This window comes from Aspergillus clavatus, genomic scaffold (assembly GCF_000002715.2).
Source record: "Aspergillus clavatus NRRL 1 1099423829795 genomic scaffold, whole genome shotgun sequence".
Taxonomy (NCBI): domain Eukaryota; kingdom Fungi; phylum Ascomycota; class Eurotiomycetes; order Eurotiales; family Aspergillaceae; genus Aspergillus; species Aspergillus clavatus.
Window position 1 is genome coordinate 1,703,478 of NW_001517104.1, and position 11,030 is coordinate 1,714,507.

General features: G+C 46.6%; 2 protein-coding genes across 2 annotated transcripts, besides 1 other annotated feature; one reads left to right on the plus strand and one right to left on the minus strand.

The window, feature by feature from the left end:
- ACLA_014680 (protein arginine N-methyltransferase) lies at positions 1-2,844 on the minus strand (the record flags this gene model as incomplete). The annotated part of the gene is made up of 4 exons (XM_001274456.1): positions 1-285; positions 383-1,935; positions 2,033-2,660; positions 2,725-2,844. The coding sequence occupies 4 exons, from the start codon at positions 2,842-2,844 to the stop codon at positions 1-3; spliced, it is 2,586 nt and encodes an 861-aa protein (XP_001274457.1).
- Positions 2,845-3,520: 676 nt separating this feature from the next.
- Positions 3,521-5,955, plus strand: ACLA_014690 (DEAH-box ATP-dependent RNA helicase PRP43; the record flags this gene model as incomplete). The annotated part of the gene is made up of 3 exons (XM_001274457.1): positions 3,521-3,843; positions 3,907-5,773; positions 5,827-5,955. The coding sequence occupies 3 exons, from the start codon at positions 3,521-3,523 to the stop codon at positions 5,953-5,955; spliced, it is 2,319 nt and encodes a 772-aa protein (XP_001274458.1).
- Positions 5,956-8,706: 2,751 nt separating this feature from the next.
- Positions 8,707-8,733: a microsatellite.
- Positions 8,734-11,030: the final 2,297 nt, after the last annotated feature.

The following is an 11,030-nucleotide window of genomic DNA, read 5'->3' on the forward strand; positions in this document are numbered from 1 at the left end:
CTACATCAGGCATCCCTCCTTGATGCTCGAGTGCAAATCACTCATTCCCACCCGCACGCGACGGAATCCGCCCTGGTTGCCTGCCTTCCGGTGCTTGTCTTTGCCATCAGCGGCCGGTGACACCCCCCGCGCACCACTCATCACTGGTAGGTCAATCGCGAGCGTCTCTGGGATGCGTTCCAAAGCATAAACCTCGACCAGCCACTCGTACCAGACTTTGCGGTCATCTGTTTGCCGGGTCATGGTGACCACGACCTCTCCGTTATCCGGAACATTGAGCGGCGTCTGTACACTTATCGTCAGTTACTGTAAATGCACCTGCGATGAGGATCGCAGATCTATTCTAGAGTAGGCAAGGCGGGGGTGGGGGCCGCATTCTCACCTTCAAAGGAAAGTAGATTGGGAACCAACTGATCATGTTGGCGCTTTTGTTGTCCATTGTAACAGGGTTGGTCGACAACTCGACGTCACGGTACAGCACCGTCTCGAAATAACCGGCCAGACCATGGCAGACGCCTCGGTTCTGCGTAGGAAAGGAAAGACGCGTCCGCCGCACATTGTGCGAATTAGAGATGGTGGACGTGTACAGCGGCTGAGGGGGGATAGCCCGGTTGGGATGAGAGAAGGACCACGCTGTTTGCACATAAGGGATTGGATCCTCGGCCCCCGGAAGCGTGGATATCGAGGAACGATTCTGGCTAGTATAGCTGTTACTGATGTCACCCGTAGCAGTGGTGGCTGACGGCTGATTGGTGGAGAGGAAATCAATGGCGTGTAGCATCACCACATACGGTGTCTCGGGAGCCGCTGGGTTGGATACGGCTTGATTCATGACATCCGCGTAGAGCTTGGGGGCCGAGATGGGCGTGAAATGGGCGGTGTATGAAGCTGGAATGGAGATACCATGCTCGGGGTTCAGCAAATGGGTAATACCATCCAGACATTCCGGCGATAATTCATTGTCACCAAAAGAACCCAGGAGCTCCGAGATGACGATGTCAATCCGACCGTCAGACGAGCCAGAAGCCGACAAGCCATCAACGGGCTCAGGGGTCGATGGAACATTCTGATCCGACTCGGGTTTGTACAAGAGCGAGTCCTCGATACCAAGGGATTCTCCGATCGGCCCTGAGGGTACTTTGGGGTTGTTTGTTCTCCGTGGGCCTTTCCAGCTTCGCATATCAGACTGCACAAGGGTGACCTTGCCACCCCACAACTCCTCATTGTGACGTTGAAGGAGGACAAAGGCATTGGGATTCTTCTCCACAACCCAAAGGTCGATATCGACGCCTGTTTCTGCGCTGGCTCGGATTGCTCGAGTGACCAACGGCCCTCTGCCGGCGCCCACGACAGCGACAACTACCCGACCATCCGAGTTAGAGGTGGGCTTTTTTTGCTCGGCCCAATCACTCAGGGCTTTGGCAATGGCTCTCTCATACCATTCATACTTGATGGGATCCTTCTCAAAGACTTCGTAAGTAATGCTTTCCAGGTTCACAGTCAGGGGCTGCAATGGTGCCTGCAGATAGTCTTGATATCCCACGCCGAACCTCTCGATGGCCGAGCGAGGGGGCTGCCGCTGTTGGAGGTTCCGGATGTACGACAGATGAGGTGTTGGATCAAGATACTTCTTGTTCGAGGCCGAGGCCTGTGCAAGGCTTGGGTAATCGGAGCCAGACAGGTTGGACGGATTAGTCTCAGAAGCGTCATTCGATTCCACGCCCGGAATAGGGCCGACATCGCAAAGAAGGATCCATGGAGGAGTTCGAAGACGCATGAGCTTGGCAATCAATGCTTGGTGCGCTTTGGATAAGACTGGATAGCCTTTCTGGTTCTTGATAAAGGTGTTGGTGTCCATTGTAAGCAGATGAACCGGCTCGGAATGCCAGCGAGTCTGGACGGTGATTGGAGGTAGATGCTTGGGCAAACAGAGTGCTGTCGGTTTGTTTTAGCAGATTGTTGAGGATAACGAGGCGAACAGAAGCACACAGATCATTCGAGAAATGTAAACAAAAGGAGAATGTATTCTTACCTACGACAAGTCTCGTATGATATTTACAGATTCTTCTAATTACGTCCCAAGCATCCCAGGTACCAAACGGATCCACCTTGAGCGGTTGTCCTCCCTCTGAATCCGATAGGAACTCTTCGCGAGCAAGAGGAGCAAGGTCTCCCATCATGTCAACTTCGAGATCGGGGTTGTCAACCATCCCCAGCCAGATGTGGTATTGAATGTAAGGACCAAGGTTGATGGCATCCTGAATCGCCCTCGCATAGAATACCACGCCTTCTGAGTGCAGACTTCCGTGGTGAAGCTTCGGACCAGGGATCAGGAGATAGCCAACGCCGCAGAAGGCTGCATATGCTACCTCTAACATGAAGACTTGGCGAGAGATGTCTGCAATCAACGGGTCAGGGGAGCACATATCAATCCACGAGCTGGTGACACCCATCAATTGACTCATTGTTTGGTTGGGGGTGAGATGAGTGTCTGCAGGGCCCAAAGGTGGAATGACCACGGGATTCGTATTTTCAGTGGTTGCCAGGGTGCCATTGGGATCGGACGAAACTGCCTGTAACTTGGATAAGTGAGAAGAGAGTAAAGTCAAGACCCGCGAGTGGAAATGAGGCGTGGTAATCGGCGTGGTGAGCATATCATACTAGGATCCCAGACATTAGCAAGGTTAACGCATAGCCTGTTCAGCAGCATCCAACTCCACATACGTTGCTCTCGTGAGCCGCCTGCACAATCTGTGCAGTGATAGGCAATGTGCGATTACGCTCATGCTGGCCAACGCAAAATGCGGGCGCCAAATCATCCGAATTATTGCTGTATGAGTCCATTTTCGCAGTCTGTCTAGAAACCGCTGGTTACAGAGTTTCTAATGTGAGCAGATACCGAAGCTAAGAAGATCAGTGAACGGTAAAGGCTGCCAATTCGGAGCAGATGACTGATTCCCAGGCAAATCAGTAGGCACTGTACGCAGAGCCGCCGAGGAAATTTTTGACTCTGAAAGTGATTGTTGACACGGTACCTTTGTACCCCTGGTAGATATCTGCCCAGAAGATTAGTCCCGCATTCGAGATCGGAGATCGCTAGACAGTCAATGCGGCGTCATGTCAATGCCACTCTAGAATCTCGAAATTCCAAGTTTATCTGAAAAGATGGGCCTCTCTTCAAATCTGTACTGCAATCACTACCAATTGTTCAGAAGAATCTTCTACACGCCCTACTGTTGTCTTCCATCGACTATTCCCTTGCGTGGGGAGGGGTGCGGCAGAATGATCAAGGCGGTGAGCGAAATACCAACAAACCAGCAGTGGCGCGGTCACATGATCAGCGGCCAACTTTCCCTATCGGGGTTAAGCGCTTTTTTTCCGCCATCGCCAAAATTATTCTGCCGCCGCCAACTCAAAAGAGATCATTTGGATTTCGTCTGGCTGCAGTTGCGAGGCGACATTCACTTTCGCTCACCCGATTTGTGTTCGTCTTTCCGAAGCCTTCCAGTCGAGACTCGCCATGGTTGATCCACGCTCAGATTCTGAAGAACGTTCTCGTGCTAAGCGCCAGAAGATGGACAAAACAGAGACAGACCCCCGGAACAATCCTTACCTGGCTCACATGTATGCAGACGAGTCAGCTAATGGCGACTCGGGTTCTTGGACTGATGGCGCGTCCGAGCAGAGAACTACCTTTGCCGGCTTGAAAAGACATCAGACAACAGCGGCACAAGTGAAAAAGGTGGAAGCAGGAGACATCAATCCATTCACTGGCCAGCCGTTCTCCAGCAAGTATTTCTCTATCTTGCAGACTCGTCGTGATCTTCCCGTCCATGCTCAGAGGTAAGCCGCTCAAGCCCTGCTCTCCAGAACTTTGCGCCTGAGATGCTGACGTTTTGCGTGAAGAGATGAATTCCTAGAACTCTACCAGAAGTCTCAGATTCTAGTGTTCGTGGGTGAGACGGGTTCCGGAAAGACCACACAGATCCCCCAGTTTGTCCTGTACGATGATATGCCCCAGACCCAGCGCAAATTGGTCGCCTGTACCCAGCCTCGTCGAGTCGCTGCTATGTCCGTCGCTCAACGTGTGGCCGCCGAGATGGATGTCAAGCTTGGAGAGGAAGTCGGTTACAGCATTCGTTTCGAGGACATGACAAGTTCCAAGACCTGCCTGAAATACATGACCGATGGTATGCTTCTGAGAGAAGCTATGCATGATCATGACCTTACGCGCTACAGCACGATCATTCTTGACGAAGCTCACGAAAGAACCATGGCTACTGATGTGCTCATGGGTCTTCTCAAAGAAGTTGTGCAGCGCCGTCCCGACCTGAAGATCGTTATCATGTCTGCCACCCTAGATGCGCAAAAATTTCAGCGCTATTTCAACGATGCCCCGCTTCTGGCGGTCCCCGGTCGTACGCACCCTGTCGAGATCTTCTATACCCCCGAGCCCGAACAAGATTATGTCGAAGCCGCTATTCGCACGGTCCTCCAGATCCATGCCACAGAGCCCGACGGTGATATACTACTGTTCTTGACTGGTGAGGAGGAGATTGAGGACGCTGCACGCAAGATCGCCCTAGAGGCGGATGAGATGGTGAGAGACGCCGACGCTGGTCCGCTGAAGGTATATCCGCTGTACGGTAGTTTGCCTCCGCACATGCAACAGCGGATTTTCGAGCCTGCTCCTCCTCCACGCAGACCAGGCGGTCGCGCTGGCCGAAAGTGTATTATCTCGACCAACATCGCCGAAACATCTCTTACCATCGACGGTATCGTGTACGTTGTGGACCCCGGATTCTCGAAGCAGAAGATCTACAACCCGCGCATTCGTGTCGAATCGCTGCTGGTGTCTCCTATCTCCAAGGCTTCTGCTCAGCAGAGAGCCGGTCGTGCGGGTCGTACACGGCCCGGAAAATGCTTCCGTCTCTACACCGAGGGCGCCTTCAAGAAGGAGTTGATCGATCAGACTTACCCGGAGATTCTCCGTTCCAACCTTTCTTCGACAGTTTTGGAGCTGAAGAAACTTGGTATCGATGACCTGGTTCATTTCGACTTGATGGATCCCCCCGCTCCTGAGACACTCATGAGAGCCCTGGAAGAGTTGAACTATCTGGCTTGTCTTGACGACGACGGTAACCTCACACAGCTGGGTCGTCTTGCCTCAGAGTTCCCTCTCGACCCCGCTCTTGCCGTAATGCTGATTAGCTCTCCTGAGTTTTACTGCTCGAACGAAATCCTTTCCATTACGGCTTTGCTTTCCGTTCCCCAGGTCTTCGTTAGACCTGCATCACAGCGAAAGCGCGCCGACGAGATGAAGAATCTCTTTGCTCATCCCGACGGTGATCACCTGACTCTTCTGAATGTCTATCACGCCTTCAAAAGCCCGGAAGCTCAAGAGAACCTCAAGCAGTGGTGTCACGACCATTTCCTCTCGCTCAGATCCCTCCAATCGGCAGATAATGTGCGCATGCAGCTTCTGAGAATCATGGAGCGCGAGGAGCTGGAAATGATCTCAACCCCTTTCGAGGACAAGAAGTATTATGATAACATTCGCCGTGCGCTGTGCGCTGGTTTCTTCATGCAAGTCGCCAAGAAGGAAGCTCAGGGCAAGAGTGTCTACACGACCATCAAGGACAACCAGAACGTTCTCCTTCACCCTTCGACTGTTCTTAGCTATGATGCGGAGTGGGTTCTTTACAACGAATTCGTGCTCACGACGAAGAACTATATCAGAACTGTTACTGCGGTAAAGCCCGAATGGCTCATCGTATGTTGCTCATCATTTCTATTGCTACTTACCAGAAGCTAACTTCATTCCAGGATATTGCCCCAACGTATTATGACGTCTCGAGTTTCCCCAAGGGCGAGATTCGGTCTGGCTTGCTGCGTGCCGCAGAGAGGCTGTCGCGTAAAGAGAAGATGCGTGCTGATTCTGGAAAGAGACGATAGATCGTTATGATTTTTTTTTTCTTCAAGAATACATAGATTCCCCTTCTTTCTTCTTCTTTGAAGGTCTTTTCACCCCTCGTTTCTAGAAGTAGACTTGCCGAAAAATGCACTGTACATGCGAGGCGTTATTGGTTTTCATGTCACTTATGGGATACAAGCAATATTACAGCTAGAATATGAGGACCTGTGAAATCGACGCCGAAAATGACCGCTACTGAGGCCATAAACGGCCGCATTTCCACCTGTAATTTCCCTCAGTGAGCTGCCACTTTAGCACTCAAGCACATGCTACACACCACTATCCTACACCCGCCAAGCATTATTTAGTCACCATCCTGAGGTGACAAAACCTTAGTGAGCATTTACTCTATTTTAACTCACAACCAAAAGTGACGCCAAAAATGGCCTCCTCTGCAGCCAGATCCAGCTGCCACCAGTTCAACTAGATTACCCAGATACTGTATAAAATGCCGCCCATCCTCAGTCTATTCTTTTTCTTTTTCACACCCTTTCTCCTTCTTCCTAGCTTCATGGCTTCCACATCAAACCGCAAGTTAATCACTCTTAAATCACTTCCAGAAAATAATCTCCTTTCACTTATATTCAGTTCTGTTTATTAATATGTCACCGCCTTACCCCCCTCCCGCAGATCCTAATGAGCATCAGTACTGGACCAACCTAATCCTCTGTGAAGAAACTTAAGTTAGGCTTAAGCATTTCTGCAGTCTTGGATAGCTTCCTCTGAACTTCAAGCCCAAAATATTAGAAGGTCTTGCAGTGGTTAAGAGATACTGGTGAAGGTACCTATACATCTTCTCAGACTGCTCTAGATATTATACATCATTAATATATCCCTAACAGATTTTGCATCTATTCAAAAGAGGACTACATGGAGTATTTACTCTTAGAGGACTAAATAATCTACATGAATTTTTTTAATTAGATGTACAGGACCTCACGAGAGAAGCTTCTTCAGTCATATAATAAATACTGGCAATAACTTTATTAATACTTCAGTCTGTTTGCACGGCGTTGTCTAAACAACAATGTCTATAAATAGATGCAATAGGTATGTTAGTTTATTCTTAGCCCTAATAGCTCCACTATTAACATCAGTAATAGTTCCTGAATTAAGTATTCCCTGCAGAGCAAAAGATCACCAGGCATATAAAGAAGAAGGATACCCTTAACATAGATGTCTTCTATATCTTATATTGCCATCACTAGATACATTCAAGATTTTTCCATCATGGGAGTATGATTATTCAATTTGCCATAGTACAGCTCTAGTCTGTCATCACTAGAACACGACCGGGTGTACTGCTCCCTCAGAAAGCTTTCTAAACTAACCAGAAGTTGTCCCTGGGTAAACGCAAAGGCGAGCAAACTTTTCAAAGTAACCTTCCCAAACACATTTCAGCCACCAATCTTCCTAACTCAGTCTGCTACCGCGATATTAAGCTCTTTTATCTTAAGGACCTAAATAGCAAGCGTGATGTCCTTTATGCCATTATTAAGTTTCACAATCTCAAAGGCCAGCCAGAAGGCGCTGACAGGTAAGCAAATCCATAGATAGCTAGTTGCTGATGCTAATTATTTTTCTCAGAACTAAATTCTTCATGCATAGTGATTATCAAATAGTGTACTGCCTAATCAACTAAATTATTTTGCTTGCCTTCTGTGATGGGGCTTTTCTCAATGATTTGACTCCAGAACTGATATAGCAGCTTTAAGTTCCAAAGTGCTGCTAGTCTCTTCCCCTCTGATGGAAGCCTGAGATCCTTAATACCCCTCTTCTTTAACATCTTAAGCGCACTCCATACAGCTATGAGCTCCATAAGTCATTACTAATAATATATAACTTAAGCCGACAAGCACTCAATGAGCTAGGTCAAGATGCTAGGTTTAAGGATAATATCAGCTATTATAACTACTGATGCTAGACTGTAAACAAAGTTAATTATATGTACCTAATTGTGGAAAGTAGCTTTGCTAGATAATAGAATGCTCAAACTATATCTAACTTGATGTTACAGGGAACTTCACAAGTCAGGAGCAGCAAAGAGTGCTAGGCTAATCCAGCAACACTATTTTTAAAAAGCATTACTAATCATAGTTTATTAGCTGTGATCTCCAGCATGTCATCCTTCTCTAACCCTCTTAGGAAGGTCTCCTTTAGGTTACTAAAAGCATGCTCAGGAAGAGAGACCCCCTTGCCCCATCTAATCTTACTAACATGCAGAGACGTGCTATTTGCTAAAACCTAAAAATCCTAGAGCTTAGATAAGAGCAGAGGGAGCTAAAGGAGGAGATGTGGTTGCTAGCTAGTACAGTAGCTAAAGCTCAGGTGGCATTCCCTCATCTACATTAAAGATATGAGGCGGTTAAGAAAGAGCTCTCTCAGCTAAGGAAGAACCTAATAAAAAATACCTAAGAGATAGCTAGAAAGGAATATTTTCAAAATAAGCCTGTGCTCGAAGTTGACAGACAGATTAAGTAACTCCTTAGCCAGTCTGAAGCTAAAGATTATAAAGTTGGCAGCTCTGATAATGAAGACTGAGATATTCCTATCCCAGAATATATTTTCCCTGAGCGAGCACGCCTTGTTGAGAATTTCTACAGGCTAGAAGCAGAGGACTATAATGAGGATAAACTGCTTATATGATGTATCCAGGTCACTAAGGACATGGTTACGCTCTTGCAGCTGTGTGAGCTAAATAGGCAGGGTAACTGAGTCAACTGGGATACTGTTGATGATGATGATGACAATGATGATGAATGTGAGAAGTTAAAAGAACCTTCACCTCCAGAAGAAGAGTCCTTATAATATCTAACAGATGTTTGCATTATCTGTTATGGTCTCTCCTGTTGCTCAGTGTCTAGTCCTCCTCCACATAAATTTCCCTCTAAGTAAAAAGATTCCCTTTGTCGCCATCTCATTAATTTTCATCTCAACCATGTGCATGATGGAATAAGCTACATGTGGACAGCCTGCTGTGATATTCCTAAGTTCACTAAAGTCACTAAGTTCTTAGCTCATGCTGTTAAAGTACACACATATGACATCCATATTAAACTGCACCACCTCACAAAAAGACCTTAGCGTGCGGGCAGCAATACGTTGTCTGTTAACAGTAGAATAGCTTCTTTTAAATCCAATGGCCAGTCAGGCACCGACACTCCCACTTCCTCTGTCAATCTTAAGATGGCAAATATCAACCCACACTTATTAGAATCTCATGAACCCACCACTATGGAGCCTCCACTGCATTGCTCAAAGAGATTGCAGCCTGAATAATAGCGCAGGGTGATATCTAGTATACAGTTATTATAACCTGAGCACAAAGCTCTGTTAAGCCTGGGCTCTGTGGGTTCTCTTTCATTTTATAGAGTATATCTATTTAGCATCTACCCTTGTATATAGCTAGCCTCAGGTACCTTCCAAATGCACATTATATTCTTAGAGTTACTCACTTCTAAGTCAAGTCTGTTGCAATGATTAGCAACGCACCAGGGTATTAGTCCCTAGTGCCATGTAGCATAAACTCACCGTGGTAAATGGAGGTCACTAGGCTCTAAATTTGCTTTGCCTTGGGCCAAGTACATTTAAAAGCTAGATAAGAGCTGGCTGAGCCAGCCACTGTCAGTATAGGTATTGGTGCCTCAGGCTTTCCTGCAGGACGGATGAATGGATAAATGGAGACTCCAGAAGGTTCTCAGTGCCAAAGTCTAGTAGCTGCGCTCAGGCAAAAACCAATGTTTATTAATTATTAAGTTTAATTTAGAAAAGTAGTAAGGGGTTTGGGATTAATTCTTTGCTTCTTTTATCAAGTCTTAAAAGTAGATTTTGAGGTTTTGTAAATGTAAATGCATTGATAACTTAGGCTGAGGTAGAAGGGAATATTCATAGTCATCTATCACCATCCTTAAACTTTAAGGACATCGCCAAGCCCGCATTACAGGCTAGTCTTTTAGGCAATAGTGTTTCATGTTAGTGCTTTCTAAGAGTATTATACTTCTAGTGAGATGCTTCTATAGTTGCTGTATTATTTACATTCTGACCCTTTATCTAATCTCTCTTGCTCTGCCTGGGATTTCATTAGTTGATCAGGGTATTCATTTAAGGCGTATTATGGCCTGCCAGGGATGACATCTGAAGACCTATCTGGACCTGATATCCACCAATCATATCTTGAGAAGTAGACATAATAGAATAAGAACTATGGAATACCAGCCCACTGTCTGTCTTGCTGGTAGGCCCTATTCTCATGAAGATTCAGTAGTTTTTGAACTCTTCCTCTAAATCAGGTGAGAAGCAAAGTTTTATGAATGCAAGATTTTACAAGTCCCAGAAGATACATTCCAGAAACCCAAGATATGATGTGCTGATTTTAAAGGTTTAAAAGGAAATATGCCCCCTGAGGATCTGTGCCACAGCTATAAATAGAGAGCACTTATGGCTAAAGATTAAATCTGCACAAGCTAACTACAGGTCAAGGCTGCAATTGGGATGAACCTAATATGGATTTCATCAAATTCAATGGGAGCTTGTGATGGATGAAGAAATAATAGCATCTATTGCATGGTATATTAAACTTTAAGTAGAGGGATTAAGACATCTGTCATAGGTTCCATGTCAAAATTGGTCCATAAGCATCAGATCAGTAGCCCACGTAGGCAGTGAACTATTTAGGACAGCAGTTGGCTATCCACAGGCCAAGCTGGCTCATGGTCCGCGGCCTATGGTCCGGCCAGGATTGCGGATGACTGTTCTAAGGACAGGGGCCAAAGTCAGTGGATTTCAGTCCCTGGCCAATAGGCTTTAGCTTAAAAACACCTGCTTGTGCGCACTGACTCTGCTGCGGTATTGCCCTATGGCCTGATTTGGCTTGTAGCCATTGGCTTTTTGTTGTTCCTGGATATCCGTCTTTCAATCACTGTCTATATGGGATTGTCTATCTAGTGGGCTTATTATCTCAGACTTTTATAGTTTTTTATTTAAAGTGACTTTATAAAATGCCACCCTCACTGGTTTGCTCATCATTTCTGAATTAGGCATGAGATAGCTATTCTAG